Consider the following 21,203-nt stretch of genomic DNA (forward strand, 5'->3'; position numbering starts at 1 on the left):
AATTAATTTTATATCTCTTTATATTTCCTTCGTTTATTTTCTTGTAAGCTCTTTTCTGTCACTATACTATTCAGATAACTTATACATACTGATATTAATTGAACACTTATATCCTATTTATAAGACACGTATTTCTATCTTATAAAACATATACTCGTATGTAACATTACACCTGACATATTTTATTGTACATGAAGTTGCATGACATTGCATGAAAGGCAAAATATGATGCACTTAGATGCTTCGGACGCAATGTCTATTTGCCAGAATATAAGGGACATTTACAAAAAAAAAAAGCGCGAATATCGTACAGAAAAATAAGTATGAATTACCAGTCGAATAACCTATAAATAATTTCATTTGAAGATGACTCTTATTTCAGAAAATTTTCGCCGCTCGAGTTTTATTATTTCAAACCCCGCCCTTCGAAAATAGTTTGTTTCTGTCATCATGTAGAAGACAGCAAAGGTTTCTATTCAGTTGGGACCATTATAAAATTGGAGAAGATTGACTCGTTGCAGATAGACACATCTCTCAGTTACACCTGATGATGGAAGCTCACCCAGTTGGCGAAAAGCAGAGTTTCAAAGATCCTGGATAAATTAGGAAATACTCATACTCATTTTTATACACAAACTAAGGAGGCATTTGGGCATACTAAATTAGTGAGCTTGAACACGCGTGTATTCCTAGGTAAAGGTATCCCTCTAACAGGCCGTGGAGGCCCATAGGGTTGTGAGACGTTGAGGCTCCCACATTTTCTAGACAATCGGCTCATAGATGGGGGTGAGGTTGTCAGCTTTACGCAACTGTCTCCCTTTACCCCCAGGAAGATTCCTGGTACCCATTTCTGTTAGAGGCTGAGTCGACCCCATGGCAACAGTGCGGCTGGAAGGATCAGATAAATCGAAAATATCCACCCATTGCGAGTCGAACCCGCGACTTTAAGTCTTGTAACATAATGCCTAAATGAACTACGCTACCGCGTGCCCCCGTGACATTCTCTGGCTGAAATACAACTATAACTTGTCCTTTGCAATCATGAGATGCGTTTACATAGGTTTCAGTGCCTCCAGTTGCCCTTAACACAGTCTGAAAGTCCTCCTGCTCTAATCCTTCTGGCTCCTAAATCCCCTGCTTCTTTTGAACTATGTACTCAACTGTGAAGAGAGCTCTTCGTTATCCGACATCTGGTTTAACTGTAACGGTATTACCGAGGGTTTGCTGTGTTTCGGTAATCTGTAATTAAATTAAACTTACAAATACATTACAATTTACATAACTAACAAGTTGGTTTACAGGTAACACTCTAGCCTTGCATTCGAGAGGTATTTGGTTTTAATCTCGGTGCAGGCCCCGGATATACCAACTGAGGCTCTTCGTGATGTTCTTCAGTCACTCCCCGGGATAATCCTAGGTAGCAGTCTTATTAGGCGACGACCGGTTCCTTCCAAATTCATTACACATCCTACAAACCAATCTATGCCAAATCTCGACAATGACAACAGCGTTACATAACTAACGAACCAACTGTTACAATGATTTTTGAAGTGCGTAACTAGGTGAGATTGTCGTAGTTATGAGTTCAATAAACCCGATTACCAATCTACAGCCACGCTCAATCACGTGACATTATTTTGGTTTCATGTAACACTATGCAAATTTATAATAAACGGACCGTGCCATACGGGTCTGGACACAAATGTGTGCAAATGAATCTCGCGCGATAAATATTTACTTTATGTAAGTCACCTCACCTCCATCTACTGCCGAGGTCAAAAATGCTGGCGCTATACCTCCACTCTCCTTATATCCCTTCATAGCATAATTATTACAAAATTAAATACAGGAATAACTTTATCTTTTTACCTTTGAGCCATTTTTTATATATTGTTATATGTACGTTATTAAAAATCTTTAGTTAGAACATGAAAGCGGTATGTTGCTTCAAATCGACTGCCAGACCACACGGTGTCACAGCACGTAAGTGTTCACTCTTCACCTCCACTAAAACCTCAGATGCAACCTCCGCTACGTAAGACGTGATTCATATTGTCTATGGGTAAATCAGATTGTAATTGGTCAAATATATGAGTCCGATATTATACATTTTCGGCTGAGTTACACCTGTAAGAAAACACTCCTCAACACGTTATGGAAATTACATTCTTTCTGTGGCTTAAATTATTTGTTCAGTTACAAATGTACTAGTTTCATTGTTCCGAAAGTTTCATCAGAAATTTCCCCGCATTCTATGTAACCACACTGTTCAGCTCTTTCCATATAAAATTGGTGACATAGTTCAGCGGTTTCCGAATTGTGGTTTGGCCCCCTTGGGGGGGGCAATGATATTCTGCTAAATTTATATAGCAGAATTCAATTGATTGTAATTATAAAAATATCAAAACATCTATAAAATCATGATCAATAATTAATTATTGATAGAAACCTAAAAATTGCTGAATTCAGAAATTACAGATAAAGATTCTTTGCAAAGACACAAGAGAGAGGGCGTTGAAATCTTTGCAAAGCTCAGGAGGCGCCACTGTATACAATTCGAAAATCACTGATCTCGAGGAAATTCACAACAGGGGTGAGCAAAGCGAAGCGTCAGAAGAGGCAAAATTTCATTTCTAGAACATTAAACTACCTAAAATTTATATCATTTTCCAGAATGCGGTCTCATCTTTTTATGGAACTGAAGCAATACTGTGAAGAATATGACTACTGCTAGGCAACGATTCGCTAACACTTTTTCGCAGCAACAAACAGACGTCGAAGTCCATTGCTATCCAACGGCTCGCCAAACACACATTACCGTTGTAACGGATAAAACAGTTGGAGATAGTGATCTATATTCAGTTAGCCTGGCAGTTGGTTCGGTTCAGGAGAGGTCAGTCGCAAAGGAGTCTTCATTCCTCATTCATCACAGCAGAAGGGAAGAGACTCGTAGTCCAGTAAGGAATGGAGCGAATCTGGGACAGTCACTGGTTGTGAGCTGCTATAATTGGTTATAATTGCAATAGCAGTGCCAATAAATGCTATCGCCCAATCCAGAACCCATTACTATTCGTCACGGAACCTCGGATACGTGATTCTTCTAATAATCGAGCCCCGATCCGTCGGAGATTCCAGCCGATAACCTAGCTTTCTACGGACTGAGCTATAGCTGCTCGCTCTGTTGGCCAATAAATAAACTAATGCGACTTTGTACAGACAAAATGAATCGGCGGGCTCGACGTGGCGCCTCGAGAAGCTTGCTCACCCCTAGCTGCAGTGGGTGCTAAGGAGATGATGAACGCTTGGGGCTCGAACGGGGGGTAAGACTGTATCGGGGGGAGAAACTGGGGCATGAAGGGGTGGGAGCTGGTTCCTCAAGTGGTGGACGCACCTGGCGACGCAGGGAGAACGAGTCCAGGGTGGCGACGGAGAGCGTCGTGGGTGGGTCGGGCGAGTCCATCGGGCTGCTGGCTGGAGTCCCACCTCTCGTTGTGTTCAGGTAGATTCTGAAACAGTTGAACAGTGAACAGCGCAACGCTTCACTGAAACATCCTTCTGCGCAAGCGCATATGCTGCAGTTCGGACAGTCGAGTGCTGGGATACGTTGACTTGCTTCCTGCTTCACTATACAACTCTTCGGATAACTGACCGCCCGACCGACCATCTAACCAACAAACGAAAGAACGAACATACAATATAACTGACTAACCGGCTAAACAGCCAACTAACCACTTCGTACGTCGGCCACTAATTGGCTTATTGTACCAGTCCCGAATGATAGATGAGTATGGAACAGACGGTGGAATGAGAATTGGCAGGGGAAATCGAAGTACTCGGAGAAAACCTGCCCCAGTGCCACTTCTTCCACCACAAATCCCACATGACCTGACCTGGGGTCGAACCCAGGTCGCTGCGGTGGGAGCTATGGCACGGCCCAACTGACTATCTAATCAACTAAGAATTAAATCAATACATTAACGATCAGACTAATTAATTAAATAACTAATTAACTACATGTAACAGTACCCTTGAAAAGAAAGAGTTCTTCAGCTTGAAAGAAATTTTCAGGATTTTGTGAGAGCAGCAGGTTCATTACCTCTTCACAATAGCCTACTGATTGTCTCTGTCCTGAGCCAAGTTAGCCAAGTTCACATCCTCCAATTGCATTGAATTACAATTCATTTTAATATTATCCTCGTATTCCCCAGTTTTTCCACCACAAATTTATTTGCATTTATTTTCTTCTTGAATGCGTGCTACATGTTCTGTGTCTCGTGTTCTCACTGCACTGGTTTGAACTCTACTATCTCTTGGGCTGTTACGCCATATAGTCTGGTACAAGTATACTGACGTTTCCGGGGAATGTACAATTTCCATTTTCAGGGTATGCAACGCAATCAGACTGCACGGCGTCACATCCTTCGACGGATATGGAGCCATTAGCCCCAGAGTGACCATATCCAGTTTGTGACGTACCACACTCGAGGTGTGTGCATGTTCTGCAGGTAGTTTCAACAGTTCTCCATAGATGGCTCCATAAAAGTGGAAATTCACAAAATTGGGCAAGTTAGCCCTGTATGACGGTCGTCACAATGAGAAGAAGAAAATATCCCAACTTCTTTTCCGATGGAAACAGATGAAGTGTAAATTTCTCAGGATTTTAAGATTTTCTTCGACGCCTGGGATGTTGTTATGCAAGTCTGTACGGCGAATTTGCGGGCGTCAGGTTGCGCATGGAGTGAGTCACTCAGTGGATATCCAGCAGAGCGAACTTACAGAAGTTACGAAATATTCACCGTCACGGTTATCGTGACCCAGGTAAAAAGAAATATCTGCAGAAAATTGTGAGGTGGGAAAGTGAAGAGACAGGGGAAGCCGTCAGATGATATGATATAACTTGAAATAAAGGAAGTGGCCGTAGCCGAATTTAACGTATTACAGCCACTTTCCGGGTGAAGAATTAAACTCCGGACTTTTAGAATACTAAGACAAATTTCTACCAGATGCACCTCGAGGTAGGATGGAAAGGAAGACATGCCGTGATACTACATGTCCGGGGTTGAGTCATGAGAAGGGTAAATACTATTTGTAGGCGGTCCTACAGTGTGTCACTTTTGTCATCAGCATACCATAGCTGAGCCAACACCACGTACTAAGAGACCAAAAAGGAGTGAAGATGATAAAGATAAATAAGTTTATAAAGACATTTCCGTTGAAATTTTAAAGGGCACTATGCTGGCTGGCGATTCAATTTCGATGCTGAGCTGTAACCTGGCCGAGTAAGTGGAAGAGGAAGGTGGGGATTCTTACATCTGCCTCTGGATGAGCATCTGCCACACTGCCTTGAGCTCTGCAGTCGGCGCGCGCAGACATATGGTGCGTCTTCTGCTGCTCCTTTTCGGGTTCCTCGTAAGCGGAAGTTCGGGCCCACAACCACCTGGCGCGGGGCTTTCTGTTCCTTCGGCACCGCCTTCTATAAGTAGCCGGAACTCGTTGGCTGAAACAGGAAACGGAAGGGCAGTGAGGTCATGTTCAAACTTTCCGTCCCTTTACGTTCGATGTCATTTGGATTTTAGAAAGTGAGATACGACAAGACCTTGAATAGAGGGGGCTGTCACACAAGAAGAGTATGCAAATATGGCTGGAATGTATATATCCGTGTCTCCCACAGTCCGATTATTTGAGCTTGAGAACTTGTACGGATTTTGAAGATTTTTGATGTGAGCTTTATGCAATTAGATACTAAAAATAATGTGTACTATGCAAGCAATTCCCCTCGAACAAGAATGAAAATAAAGCTATGACTGGGGAACAGATACATAACTCAGCCCCTGCCAGGGTCCATCAGACTCCACTGAGGCAGTTTTCACAATAAGTGAAGAGTCAGCACAGTCAGTTCGGTACCTTTCTTGCGGATATTGAAGACGGCCTGTGTGACGGACAGCAGAGACAGAGGCTCCTCCGTGATGAAGAGCACTCGGTCACGGCTCACCTTGGCGAACACAATAAGGTCGGTGAAGAGCAGCGCCCAGAAAGGACGTACTGCGCGTCCCTCAACGCGGCTCAGGTCCCCGCCGAATATCCAGTGACGCCCGGGAGAGCTCAGGACAAAGGGCTGCACACAGGCACGAGAGGGTATGAAGCTGAGAGGTTTCGTCAAACTGCACGAGTTCACACATACACATTTTATCTCAATATGCAGGTTTGCACTGTGGAATCTGGGGATATTGTCTGCTCTAGGAGTTCCGGTCGTGTTTCTAGTAGAAGTAGGGTAGAGAGAAGAAAAAGCGTAGGGAAATAAAGAAGGTAAAGCGACAGGAAGTGTTCTGCTTAGAAGTATGAAAAAGAGAGATGGGGTAATAAAGAACAGTAGAATAGTGGGTGGAAAATAAAAGAATGGGATAAAGGGAAGACATCCATTTTAGGGAGAAGAAAAATAATCACTCTGTCAGATGGTTCCCAGGTTCCGCCCGTTCGTCCTTCTGATAAGTGCAGTGTGAAAGCGAAGGTGTTAGAATGGTTAGAAGCAGTTGCTTCAGACAGAGACCGTTGAATTTGGTTTTCTGAATTAATGGCGAATCAAAGTCAGAGTTACTTTACGACTGGAGACAAGCCCCTTGGTACTCATGACCAGTATTTTTTTTTTCTCATCTGAACACTTACGTAATATACTTTCTGACGAAAGAATGGTTCAGAATTGGTTTCTTGAATTATATTTTATTTCACTGGTTGGCTTTGTTTCTTACTGCGGTTTCATCTGCGTAACCGCGTGATGCAATTATAAAAACAATTAAGACTAAAAGATGTGCATAAACTCCGTTGGGCGCAATTCAGAGCTGTCTAATATCAGAGCAGGTGGAGTCACCTGAAGTTAACGCTGTGCACTCAGGACTTACTTTGCAGCGAGTGAACACAAGACGACTCTCGAGGTCCTGGAGCGACAACAATGGCCGTCCTTCACCTTCCGGCTCCATCAGTCCTGAGCCCATCGTCGCGTCCCTGTATGTCGTCTGCAACAGCAAGCAGTGCCGAGAGAAATGTGAGCCAGGCAGCTGCATTTCTAACCAACTAGTCAGCCAACCAACCTAACTAGATAAATATCTAACCAACGAAATGACTAGCTAAGTGACTAACTTACTAACGAACCAACCAACTAGATAAGCAACTAGCCAAGTGACTAACTCGCTAACCAACCAAATAACCAGCTAGATAACTAGCTAAGTGACTAACCAACCAACCAGAATCAGTCTTGAGAAATGAGCAGTTGCTAAGCCACCCAAAACAAATTCTTCGTATGCTTCAGAATGCGAGGATTCATTGCGGTGATCACAAGAGCCCGCTACCAGTCCCTATTCTTATCCACATGCTTCCATATTAATATTATACTCACGTCTGAGCCTGGTTCTAATCGAGGTCTCTTCCCCTTTCTGTTTTTCTGCCCAAATTTTACACGAATTCGTAATCTCTCTCGTCCATGCTACGCGCCTCCTTCATGTTACCCTCCTTGAGATGATGATCCACGTAATATTCTGTGATGTGCAAAACTTATGCAGTTCATATTATGTAATATTTTCCAGCCCCCTGTCACTTCGTCTCTGTTATCCCTCTCAACGCCCTGTTCTCATGCTCCCTCATATATTTTCTTCTTTACGAAGGAAGACCAAGTTTCATATCCATGTAAAAAGAAGAGAGAAAATTAAAATTTTGATTATTTTAACTTTTACGCCTTTAGACAGTCGACGGAAAGACAAAAGGGTTGTCGAATTTAACATGCTCGTAATTTCTTCGTGAATACAATTTGTATTTGCCACTGTCGTTCCCAAAAATCTGTACTTCTCCACTTTTTCGGATATATTAATTTACTGTATCTTTTTAATTGTAAGAAAAATGTAAATACAAAACACTTGCTGCACTCTGTAGACATGACAGAGCAACATATAGACCATTTCCGCTTTATGTCCAACCGCTCAAGCGGTTAGTCGCTGGCTTCCCACCGCGGCAGCCCGGTTTCGATCCCGGCTCTGGTCAAGTGGGATTTGTGGTGGACAAAGTGGCGCTGGGGCAGGTTTTCTCCGAGTACTTCGGTTCCCCTGCCAATCTTCATTCCACCAACTGCTCCACAATCATCCTCACCTATCATCGGGGGCTGGGACAATAAGCTAGAAGTGGCCGCAGTACACGGGACTTAGTCCCACTACGCTAGCAATAAAAAAGAGTCCATCATGGTGTCGTAGCGAGCGACAGAGCTGACAGGAGGAAGCGAAAGGTTGATGGGAGGATTTCATGCTATTAAAAATACGAACCTGCAATTCTTGCACGACACTCAGTAAGGCAGAATAGTCTTCATCCTTCACTTTCGTGTAGTTTAGGATTGTCTGCAGCAGTTTCAGAACGTCTCTATAGTGCTGAAACGAAAAGACAACTCAGTTCAACATTAAATGCAGCGACGTCCTTACGTGCAGAACTCAGGCACCCGTTTGCATCAGCACCCTAGGTTATGACTAGGGACCGGATTTTAATACAAATGCATATTTCTTTCTTGCAACCAGAAAGTACACGTATGCTCGTTTTGATATATGTATGAATTACTTCATTTCTTAAATTTTGGACATGGTTTGATGGTGCATATAAATGCATATTTTGCCTGTTTTATGAATAAGCATCATATTTTCCAAGATCTCTATTTATACTGCATATTTCCTTTTTAAAATGGTTATCATATATATTTTTTAATTTTATGTTCAAATTTTCAATCATGGTTGTGTGTATAAATTTTTTCTTTTCCATATTAGAATATTTTGCATATTTGACTCAACATTTCGTCATGATTCATGTTTCTGATGCAATACCCAGGACGGGACTTCCCCGATCCCTCTACTCGTATCTTACCTCATCCGCGTACCATCAAAGTGGCCGCGAAGAGATTAGTCGGAAGCGTTCACATGTAGCCGCTATCAACGTAATACTGTTCAACCGATAAGGGACTTCACTTATTTATTTCCGAAATCTCCATGAGGTTCGTTAGGCTTCTTCATTTGAAGCAGGGCGCCATTCACATTAGTGGTGACCAGTCTGTAGTTAAGTTTGTTTAGCTTTCTGTACTCATGCCGATAATGAAATAAGTCAGAAAACTAAATTACAGCTGTATCAGCGGGAGTTCGAAGGAGAGATGATAAGTATGGATAACGAAATTCTTTATTGCCGAGCGTGTGAGAAAACAGTTGGTTGTGAAAAACGCTTTCAAGTTCTTCAGAATTTGAACACTAATATATAGAAAGATAATATTCAAATTAAATCCAAGAAAAGTGTTCCTGTTCAAAAATTTCTTAGTGAATTTTCTAATAATAGTTTTTCACAGTTTTCCCTTGATTTATGCGAAGCCATTTTAGCGGCAGATATTCCGCTGTGGAAACTAACCAATCCTACTCTGAGAAACTTCATAGAGAAGTATACACAGTGCAAAGTGCCGGATGAATCTACTGTGCGCAAAAATTACGTTAGGCAGTGTTACGATCTTACAATTGAATGCATTAGAGATAAGATTCAAGATAATTTTATGTGGGTATCAATTGACGAAACACAAAATTGTGAGGGACGGTTTACTGCAAATTGTATAGTTGGATCCTTTAATAAGAATGAACATTCTACCCCATATCTTCTTGCGGTAGAGCATTTGAAACCACAAAGAGCTCCGCTGTTTCCGAATTTTTGTATCAATTCCATGAATTTACTATGGCCGAATGACATTCAGTATGAGCGCGTACTGCTCTTTGTGACTGATGCCGCAAGTTACATGATGAAAGCCGGTACTACTCTTAAAGTTATGTGGATCCCCGTTTAACGAGCACCTCTTATAACGAGTAATTCGCAAAACGAGCAAAACAAATTGTAAAAAAAAAACACTCGCTTAACGAGCGACGTTTCGCATAACGAGTGACGAGGGGGAAGTCCCGGATTGGGCGCTTGCTACATCAGTCTGCGTTTAGCACTCGTTCCGCTAGAATCTCAGTGTCGCTTGTGATCACACATTTTTCCAAACTTGTGTTCAGACATATTATTTGTGATTTTTTTGTGCAAAGTTTAATAACCCTTGCAAAAATGTCCCCGAAGAAAAAGCCGCAAAAAGACACTCATAAGAGAACAAAAATAACTGTAGAAATGAAACGTAAAATCATTGAAAAGCGAGAACGAGGTGTGAGCGTGGCTGATCTAGCACGCACATACAATCGGTCTACATCAACGAGTTGCACGATTTGGAGTTGCATTGTGTTTCACAGCAAAAAGTTGTGGAGGAGAGTTTGTCAAAGGAGGAGTAGGAAGTAACAGCAAAACAAGAATCTTCTGGCGCAATAAGAGAAATGCTGAAAGCGTGGGAAACTGTTGCATCGTACATTGAAAAGCATCACCCTAATAAGGCAGTGGCTATGCGCACTACAAATGTATTTAATGATAATGCTGTGTCGCATTTTCACCAAATTTTGAAGCGTAGGCAAAAACAAATGTCTCTAGACAGCTTCCTGGTAAAAGAGAATTAGATATGTGTCATAAATAATAAACTAATTATTTCGATTTATTTTTTGGGGGGTTGTCTGCAAATCGAGTTCGCATTCCAGGTTGATTCATTCCGCCTAGAAGAAAAGATGAAGATGATTCACACTCCTTAACAATGTACATATAATTTTCTTTGAATAAACGTTATACATAATTTTTTTGAGCTGTGAGACGTCGACGCTCCCACATTTTCTTGAAAATCTGCTCACAGATGGCGGTGAAGTTGTCAGCCTTACGCTCCAGTCGGCCGCCCTTTACCCCCAGGAAGATTCACGGTACTCATTTCTGTTAGAGGCTGAGTCGAACCCAGGGCTACAGTGCGGCTGTAAGGATTAGGTATATTGAAAAATCCAGTGATCTCATAGGGAATCGAACCCGCGATCTTCCGACTTGTGGCATAGTGCCTCAACCAACATCTGTATTTTGAACGGCAATGAATCATGATGAATGCAACATGAAAGTTGTCTGCCTTGCAAGACACTGAAGAGGGTCTATAGACAGCGGACTTAGAAGGACGCTGAAGGCACAAGAAATACTGACCTCGAGCGGTTTGTGGATGAAGGCGGTAAGGTCTGGACGGCGGCGAGGCACGGGGGGCTCCACTATGAGACGCATGAATTCGTGGTTTCGGGTCTTCGCTGCAAGCAGACAGTCGGCTTTCTTGAGCCCGGAGAGGTAACGGCAATAGGCGACAGCCATGCTGGGCATCTGCAACACCAAACACGACAACATTCTCCTGAAGGAATACGTTCCCAACCTTTCTTGTTGGAGTTAGCCCACATCTGCAACACCAAACACGGGAACATTTTGCTGAATAAATAAGTTTGGACGTTTTCTTGTTAGAATTAGCCCAGATCTGCAACACCAAACACGAGAACACTTTGCTGAATATATAGGTTTGGATGTTTTCTTGTTAGAATTATCCCACATCTGCAACACCAAACACGGGAACACTTTGCTCAATAAATAGGTTTGGATGTTTTCTTGTTAGAATTATCCCACATCTGCAACACCAAACACGGGAACACTTTGCTCAATAAATAGGTTTGGATGTTTTCTTGTTAGAATTATCCCACATCTGCAACACCAAACACGGGAACACTTTGCTCAATAAATAGGTTTGGATGTTTTCTTGTTAGAATTAGCCCACATGTGCAACACCAGACACAGCAACTTACTTAAAACACTGTTTCCAGTTTTAAGCAGATATTGTTGCCATTTCCTGCACTTTCTTGTGCCCTGCAACACTGCATGTATCTCTGTATCTCTGTCTCACAACTGCGAAATAGAAGCAGTATTTCAACCTCCAACTACATAAAACAGAGCCCTTCCAAAAAAGACGATTCTGGCTCAGCTGGTGAAAATAATTTTTATCGGATGTCCAGTTTTGTGCTCATATACTTCTGCTACTGGTCCATACCTGAATCCAGTATATATCCTTACATTATCTTCTTTTACAATTAATTCTTATATTATCCTCCGAAAAAGTCTGATTCTTCAAAAGTTGTTTCTAATATACAGACTCTCTGAGTGAAACATTGCCTTTAATGTCTTGCGTCCTATGGACCCCGCTCACCTCTGTCTCTTTCAATTTACCTGCATAATAACATAATATTTCCCGTTCCGTGAATATTATAAGTTATGAAGCTGCCTATTATTTAGTTTTCTTTGTGTTGGAGTATTAAAATATACTGTCTACGTAAAGGTAAAGCTATCCCTGTAAAATGCCATCAAGGCCCATGTGGTTGTGAGACGTCGAGGCTCCCACATTATCTAGACAATCAACTCACAGATTGCGGTAAATTGTCAGCCTTACGCGCCGGCCGTATGCATTTCTGTTTGATTCACATTTGTAAAAACAAACCCGATGTAGGTTCCACGAACACAACATTGTCAGGACGGCTCTGCTCTCTGTCAACGAGTGGTCGAAGCATGTGATGTCACTACTATATATACAGGGTGATTCAGAAAGATGGACACAATTTCAATTGGCTATATTTCCTTAATTATGTGCTGTATTTGATTTTTGTAAATTACATTTGATTATACATACATGGAAGTTTATAGATGTTCAATGTGCCCCCCTCCGGCTGCACGGATAACATCTAGACGGTAGCTGAATTCATCCCACACTCGATGACAAATATCTTGCGTCACTGAGTTCACCGCAGCTGTGATACGGTTTCTTAGGTGATTTAAATTTGTAGGAAGAGGTGGTACGTAAACTGCATCTTTCACGAATCCCCACAGGAAAAATTCGCAGGGTGTGAGATCAGGAGACCTCGGTGGCCAGAACTGACGTGCCAGGTCTTCATTCCCCATGCGACCTATCCATCGTTGAGGTAGAGATTCATCCAGGAAACGTCGAACATTCAGGTGCCAATGGGGTTTGGCTCCGTCCTGCTGGAAAATGTAATCTCCTGAATCTCCATTCATTTGAGGAAGAAGCCAGTTTTGCAGCATTCTAAGATATGTTACTCCAGTAACCGTGTTTTCATCAAAAAAGAAAGGTCCATAAACCTTTGTTAACGATATTGCACAGAACACATTAACTTTTGGGCTGTTCCTCACATGTTCGAGTGTTGCATGGGGATTTTGTAGCCCCCATATGCGAACATTGTGCTTGTTGACTTTCCCACTTAGGTGAAACGTAGCTTCATCGCTAAAAATTACACGAGGCAGAAACAATTCATCTTCCATGTTTTTGAGCATACGGTCAAAAAATTCTACACGCTTTACCTTGTCGTTTGGGCGAGGAGCCTGTACCAGTTGTAGGTGGTATGGTTTGTACACTAACCGGCGCTTCAATACACGCCAGACAGTTGTTTGCGATAGTCTAAGTTCTCTATTAGCACTACGGGTTGACTTCATTGGGCTACGCTCCAAGCTCACTCGAATGCGCTCCACGTTCTCCTCCGATACACGCGATCGGCCCGGGCTTTTGCCCTTGCACAGAGAGCCAGTTTCATCAAATTGTTAACGTCCAGCCTCGATGGAGGCTGGACGTTAAACTTACGACGAAATGTACGCTGCACCGCAGTCGCAGACTCACTTTTACTGAACTCACGAATGCAAAAAATCTTGTGTTGCATAGTAGCCATCTCGCTTACAACTGACGCGATGCTGGAGTGCTCTAGCGGTAGTATTAGAAACTTTACTACATCCTCTTTCAAATGTACTTCACAGAATTCAAATGCAACATACAGTTAAGGGAGCCAACTGAAATTGTGTCCATCTTTCTGAATCACGCTGTATATATAGATACATACATACAAGGCCTCTGTCAGTCCAGGCCAGTACAGCAGATCATGCACTATCATTAGTATCTCCTGCTAGAACAGCAGTCTAGTCATCAGGACGGACCGAACGGAAAACATCGCTTCCAACAGTTCCCTTATTGTTGGGCGGGGTAGTTATAGATGCAGGTCGCACAGAAAAAAAAAAGAAAAACATTCTTAGCTGTATTTCCACTGGTTACTTTACGCTGTGAGACGTGTTTCATTGTTGTGTCACCGTTTATTGTGCCTTTACCTAGCAGTGGATATGTTTGCAGAGTCGTTCACACTCAACGACCGTCCCAGCAAACATGTGACAATATGTTAGCCAGCCGTTTGAAAGTGCCAGAGCTACTCTCCACTTCCGAATGCTTTGTTATGGCTGTGTATCCCAAACTTGGAAGACATCTTACATCACCTCAAAGCGAAACAGAAGAGCTCGCCTTGCTAATGCAATACAGGGTTGCTGTTAGCGCCAGGCTTTCTGCTCGACCTGCAGATTCATTGCTTTGTACTGTATCATACTGAAATGTGAATACAAGCAGCTTTTAGACTAAACAGCACGTAATTGTCATTAAAATGCATACAAATTGCTCAACTTGCACCTTCATAAAGCGGTTCCTACGGCCCCTTCTAAAGTGAAGTGTCTCCAGCTGTTATGCAATTTATAAAGTTGCTCAAATTATACTTCGTGTTATCCGGCGTTTCTGGCTCGTTGTCAGAATGTGTGTGTTAGTTTCGCTATACCTGACTGTTTGTGTGCAGCGACTGGAAGACACGTGATCGGATATTCGTGAAATGTAATGTTGGAGTGTTTAACGACAATTGTCAATGCCATCGAAGATGTATTAGCATCGGACATGAATAACGGGCAATTTAAGGGGATTCTTGCCCGTTTGTGAGCACCTCTAGCTTAACCTGCTTAATATTTTTAAAAGCAACATTTTTCTAACAAGAAATTTGGATCAAAATAAAGAAGTATGAAGCTATCCTTGTAACAGACCGGGAAGGCCAACGGTGTTGTGAGATGTCGAGTGCCCCACATTTTCTCTAGACAATCGGCTCANAGCCTGGTCTTGGAGTCTCTGAAACTTGTGGATATCGACAGTGTAGCTGACGTTTCGCATGTAAATATTCCCTCCATCTTAGGGGTAAAAGCGAGTAAGAAGTGTGAGTTCATATCTATGTAGTTTTCAGAACAAGGTCAGTAGGACAAGGCACAAGACCACACCATAGCACAGGAGGTTAGTCGCTGGCTTCCCACCGCGGCGGCCCAGGTTCGAGCCCAGGTCATGTGGGATTTGTGGTGGAGAAAGTGGCACTGTGGAAGGTTTCCTCCGAGTACTTCAGTTTCCCCTGCCAATTCTCATTCCACTGACTGTTCCACAATCATCTATCATCGGGGGCTGGTACAATAGGCCAGTAGTGGCCATAGTCTCAAGTGGATTCAGTCTCAGCCCATGGAGAAAATAAAAAAGGACAGAGTACAGGGACAATTTATTAATCGGCATTTTAGAGCCACTGAGATCATCAAAGTGTTCGCAAGCGGTCATACACGTCCAAGTGCTCACCAAACACGATGTCGCTTAATCTCCTGTTCTGTGGACTGAGAGGCGCGTGAAGTGGCCGAAACGTCAGTAGCACAGCGCACATTCACGTGATACAAATACGCAGGCGTAAAACCAGCGGGCTTCTCTACGTCTTGGGATTACTGGGTCTTTGGAATCCGTCCCATCGCCCGGTACTCTTAAAAAAAGACGTTTCGGAAACTGTATCTGTTTCTGTGCTAAGGTGAGGGGTTGGCCGGCACGATGGGTGAATGCCCAACAACGCCAGTAATTCGGAGTGCTGTACCGCCCCGTCAGGGCCCTTTAGAAGATTCCCTGATGCAAAGTTCCGGACCTTTCAGGCGGTGCATGCCCCAGTACCTTGGCGAGGTAAATCCTCCCCAGAGACTGCCCGTAGGGTTCTGCGTCGTCGTGAATCAGCTGCTCCAGGGTGTCCTCAGTCAGCCGGAGTAACTGAAACAGACGCGCCAAGAATACAGTCTTCTGAAATGAACATTTCTATTGTTTGCAACCAGACGCGTGAATACGACTGATATTAATGTTGCAAGTACGGCCGTGAACGCAAAAAATATGTAATAATTTAAAACATACTACATGTTTCGACCCTTATAGGGTCATCTTCAGGTGTTGTTAGATACACAATTAATTACTGAATTGTAACGCATGATCTTGAGAAGCCGGCATATCACGGTCGGTATAGCGATTGGTTACAGGATAGACGGCCTAGGGATCGGAGTTCGCGTCTCAGTAGGGTCAAGAAGGTTCTAATCTCCACGTCTTCCATACCGGCTCTGGGGTACACCCAAGCTCCTATCCAATGGATACCGGCAGCTCTTACCCCAGTGGTAAAGCGGCCGGGGCGTGAAGCTAACCACTCACCTCCAACTGGTGCTGAGATGAAGAAAATGCGGGTCTATACATCCAATCCCCATACGGCTTCATGGCGTAATGCTTAGTTAAGCACAGGGACAGCTTTACCTTTACCTTAACGCATGATCTTGTCTGAATATTACTTATCATTTTACTAGTGTTAATCAATATATTCATAGTTTACATACATACACAGGCCGCAAAGTGGATATATACTATGTATACTTCTTATTGTTTACTTATATACTACTTATTGGATACTGAATTAAATTGAGGTTAGGTATGAGTTTCTATGTAAAATTAACAATATTAATAATTGAGTTAAATGCTCACGACACTGTTAAATCAATTTTAACTCAATCTTGAGTTAAAGCTCACGACATTTTTAAATCAATTTTAACTCATTCCTAAGTTAAAGCTGATGTTATTTTTAAATTAGTTTCATATCAATCCTGAATTAAAATTCACAACATTTTAAAATAAATTTTAACTCAGTCTTAGATTAAAACTCACGACATTTTTAAATCAATTTAACTCAATCTTGAGTTAAACTCGCGACATTTTAAATAAATTTTAAGTCAATTTTAAAATTATTAATTTTACATAGAAACTCAATTTAATTCAATATCCAATAAGTTAGTACATAAGAAAACAATAGGAAATATACATAGAATATATCCACTTTGCGGCCTATGTATGTATGTAAACTAGGAATATAGTAATTAGTACTAGTGCGATGATAAGTAATATTCAGACAAGATCATGCGTTACAATTCGGTAATTAATCGTGTACCTAACAACAGCTGAAGATGACCATTTAAGTGTCGAAATATGTAGTGAGGTTTAAATTAATAAACATTTGTTGTGGTGGTGGCTGAACTTGTAAAATTAATACAATTAATTGAAGTTAATATTCTCATCAAGATAGGGGTTGGTAAACCTTTCGAATGGGTGATACCTGTTGCTCGGGGAACCGTCTAAGCTTTGTGCATCCTTTAGGGGGCCCCACACTACCCACCTCCTCTTCGTCATGTAGAACGTGACACCTGACGTCTCCACGGCACGTTACGCGGCATCACTGGAGGTTTCTGCAGTACCGCGTAAAATGTTTTGGTACTACTTCATTTCATTTCGGAACTTGAATCTTTGTCGGGAATTTTTACTGCGTTGCCCCTGTACAGCCCGCCATTTTGTCAGTCTTAGCTTCCAACACTGAATGTGTTACAATCCTTTGATTCATTCCTTCTGATATCCAAATAATTGTCTTCCCAAGACTCGGTTTGTGGTTCGCTGTTTTATGAAGGCCGGTCATGGCAGCCGAGCGGTCTAAGGCATGTACTCGTACTGCCGGGATCGTGGTTTCGAATCCCACACAAGACATGGATGTTTGGTATGTGTATGTGTTTCTTCTGTGTTTGTTTTGCCCTGTGTTTAGGTAGAGGCCTTGCGACGAGCTGATCACTCGTCCAAGGAGTCCTACCGTCTTTAAATTATCAAATTGAAAAAAAAAAGTACAGCCTTTCGTTGGGCCCTGGCCTACAGACGGTAGGACACTTTGGACGGGGGATCACCCCGTCTCAAGGCCGCTACCTGCACTCAGGACAGCACAAACACAGAATAAACGCACAAACAGACATCCGTGCCTTGAGTGGGATTCGAACCCACGATCCTAACGTTCGAGCGAGCAAAGACGGTTCATGCCTTAGACTGCGCCGCCACTGCGTTCGGCAAACCATGTCATGTGCCATATACAAATTAGGGCTTCCTCGGAGTGTGACTCAGTCCAGTTTGGTAGATAAGTGCACTGTTATACTTATTTCTTCTTAAACGTTTCCTTACTGTGTAACAGACAAGAGATGTCACCACTGAAAAGATAAGAGTAACTTCAATATCTATCGCTGTGTATACTTCACACGTATCATGTGTCGACCTATCGAATTATCCAACATCCAGAAGTTTGTGACGATGGTATTTCAACAAGAATGACTGCGCTGGCGAAAACCAGCAATTAATTACCACACCAGAATAAGGCAACATTTGAAAGTTAAGATTTTGCAGGGCTGCATGTTGAAGCATGAAGTGGGAAGTGGAATTTGGGCACCAACTCGAGCTCTAGAGGGTCGAGGGAAAAACACGGAAAAATTCTGACGTCGAAATTCTCACTTAAATGCGAGGGCTGTACAGTAAATAGGTCACAGATGGATATAAAACGTATAATATTGCAAACTTGAAAAGAAAACATTTACTTCTCGACATATCCTCCACGTACACTGATACACTTGTCCCATCTCTTTACCAGTGCGCCGAAACCCGCGATATACAAGTCTTGTGACTGTTGCCTCAGCCATTCCCGCACCTCCGTTACAACCTCTTCGCCATCAGCGAAATATTTACCACCCACTTGTAGACCGTTTTATGCGACAGACACTTCCCACAGTAAACAGGAAGCATTTCTTTATGTATAGCCTCTGTACTGAGCCCGTTTTAGCACAGAATACGCACAAGAGAACGCTGCTGTTCGGTATTAAATATATAAGGCAATTTGTCCCTCTGTTTATCTAATTAAGCACGACACCATGAAAGCGTGTGGGGGGGGGGGGGGTGGATGTGTAAATCCACGTTTCTTGACCTCGGCACTAGCTGGAGGTAAACCGTCAGTTTCACGCCCCGGTCGCTTTACCCCCGGAGAGAAAGCCTCCAGTACCCACTGTATAGTAGGCTGGGTGTGCCCCACAGCAGGTCTGGACGATGTGGAGTACAAAAATTTCTTAACCCTAGAGGAACTCGAACTCCGACCCCCCGGTCGTCCAGCTTGTAGCCAGTCGCTATACCGACTGCGCTATCCCGGCTCCTAGCTCTTCGGCAGTGCACTCCTCAATCACGTTCGCCATTTTGACTACTGAAACCAACTTCTGAAAATGTGCATGTCCGTCTGCTACCTAGACCGTCATGAAGCTGGATTGTGCTGCTATCTAGAGATACAGAAAAGCTATTACGTCCGATAAAGCTGTTTTGCTTCCATTTGTATCCTATTTACTGACTCTTCCTCGTGATAAGTTCGTTGCTCGCAGAGAACCCCGGGAAGGTGCAGATAGTACCTCCTCGGCGTTCTGGAAGAGGGTGTAGTGCTCACTGGCGTTGAGCAGGTCTCTGCGCTCCGACAGTGGCACGAGGAATCTACTGAGGCCGAACTGAAGACACAGCGAGTACTGCTGCTCCTTGTTCAGCAGCTGGTACACGGCCCGGCGCCTCGCCTCCTCCCTGCTCACAGGATCCGACTGAAACAACACCTGTCGAAACTTCAGCAACTCAGTGTACATGGAAGTACATAGTGATTCTAAATTATTGTCGGAGTCTCCGTTTGTAGACCACGGAACATCCGACAATAATTTAGAATTATCATATATATGTTAGCTCTGGTTTTAGATCTTAGTACTGTGTGGGTGTTTTTCATTTTTAATTTCTTGGTGATTGGGAAGAAACTGAATCGGCTTGGCACGTCGGCCACTATTTGGCCTATTGTACCAGGCCTGGATGATAAGTTTGAAGCAGTTGGAGGAACGAGTATTGGCAGGAGAAATCCGAAGTACTCGGAGAAAACCTGCCCCAGCGTCACTTTGTCCACCACAAATCCCACATGCCCCTGGATCGAACCGGGACCACCGCGGTGGGAAGCCTGAGCTATGGCACAGCCCTTGATTTTTTCGTGCTGCCTCCATCTTCAGGATCGAAATAAATATGGCAATGAATGCTCGTGTACACACAGATCTTGGCCCAACAGGCAACTGGGGCGGAGAATATGACGTCCATTTTGGGCTAATAGGAACAGTAAAGGTAAAGTTGACCCTGTGCTTGACTAATTAAGCACTACACCCTGAAGTGAATATATAGATACACATTTTCTTAACTTCAGCACTAGATGGATGTGAGCGGTCAGCTTCACGCTCCGGCAGCTTTACCCTGGGGAAAGAGCCCCCGGTACCATTGGATAGGAGGCTGGGTGGGCCCCAGAGCCGGTTTGGACGATGCGGAGAGGAGAAAAATCTTGGCCTTACCCAGACTCGAAACCCGACCCCTCGGTCGTCCAGCCCGTGGCCAGTCGCTATACCGACTGAGCTATCCTGGCTACCAATAGGAACAGTATAAGCTAAAATTGTCCCTCTGCTTAACTGAGCACTACGCTATGAAGACGTATGGGGGAGTAGAGGTATAGATCCATGTATTCTTGACATCGGCAATAGAGTGGTCAGCTTTATGTCTCGGCTACTTTACTTCCAGGGAAAGAGGCCCAGGAACCCTTTGGATAGGAGGCTGGCTGGGCCCCAGAACCGGTCTGGACACTGTGAAGAAAATAAAAATCTTTCAATTACCGGGACTCGAAGTCAGACCCCTCGCCGTCCAGGCTGTAGACAGTCTCTATACTGACTGAGCTATCCCGGCTACCAATAACGCAGCTGACAGGAAAATATTACAGAAGCGGCCCTTCTTATGGATATCACTGCGAAAGCTTGTAATTTGTAATGAAAAGCCAACATTGGCAGCAGTGAAAAGGGTGGCTGGTGCCAACAGCACGCACGTAGTTTAAAGTAATTTAGCAAACACCACAAATTGGAACCTAAGTCAATATTTGTTCATTGAGTACCTCGACATGTGGTCAGCATCAGGGCTATTCTGTCAACCAATCACTCAGTGTTTTTACAAGATTGCTCGTTCGTTCCGAGATAGCACATAGTAAGTCACGAATTGTGGCCGCGCCATAGCTCAAGCGGTTATTCGCTGGCTTCCCACTGCAGCGGCCCGAGTTCGAGCCCGGGCCTGGTCAAGTGGGATTTATGGTGGACAAAGTGGCACTGGGGCAGGTTTTCTCCGAGTACTTCGGTTTCCCTGCCAATCTTCATTCCACCAAATTCTCCATCATCATAATCACCCGGGGCATGTA

The 21,203-nt window shown here is 43.4% G+C and overlaps 1 protein-coding gene across 5 annotated transcripts in view; it reads right to left on the minus strand.

Annotated features, from left to right (window-relative positions):
- Positions 1-21,203, minus strand: part of LOC111871707 — a 157,054-nt gene that overhangs the window by 34,972 nt on the left and 100,879 nt on the right. For 4 of the 5 annotated variants that reach the window (XM_023864979.2, XM_033754364.1, XM_033754365.1 and 1 more), the window contains 8 exons: positions 19,363-19,554; positions 15,755-15,847; positions 11,092-11,259; positions 8,304-8,405; positions 6,897-7,010; positions 5,905-6,115; positions 5,311-5,497; positions 3,392-3,506 (listed from right to left, as the gene is read on the minus strand). In XM_023864979.2, coding sequence (XP_023720747.1) covers positions 3,392-3,506; positions 5,311-5,497; positions 5,905-6,115; positions 6,897-7,010; positions 8,304-8,405; positions 11,092-11,259; positions 15,755-15,847; positions 19,363-19,554 — 1,182 coding nt within the window. The remainder of the gene's footprint in view (positions 1-3,391; positions 3,507-5,310; positions 5,498-5,904; positions 6,116-6,896; positions 7,011-8,303; positions 8,406-11,091; positions 11,260-15,754; positions 15,848-19,362; positions 19,555-21,203) is intronic. The other variant, XM_023864977.2, reaches the window with a different exon arrangement.

Source organism: Cryptotermes secundus, unplaced genomic scaffold (genome assembly GCF_002891405.2).
Source record: "Cryptotermes secundus unplaced genomic scaffold, Csec_1.0 scaffold349, whole genome shotgun sequence".
Taxonomy (NCBI): Eukaryota; Metazoa; Arthropoda; class Insecta; order Blattodea; family Kalotermitidae; genus Cryptotermes; species Cryptotermes secundus.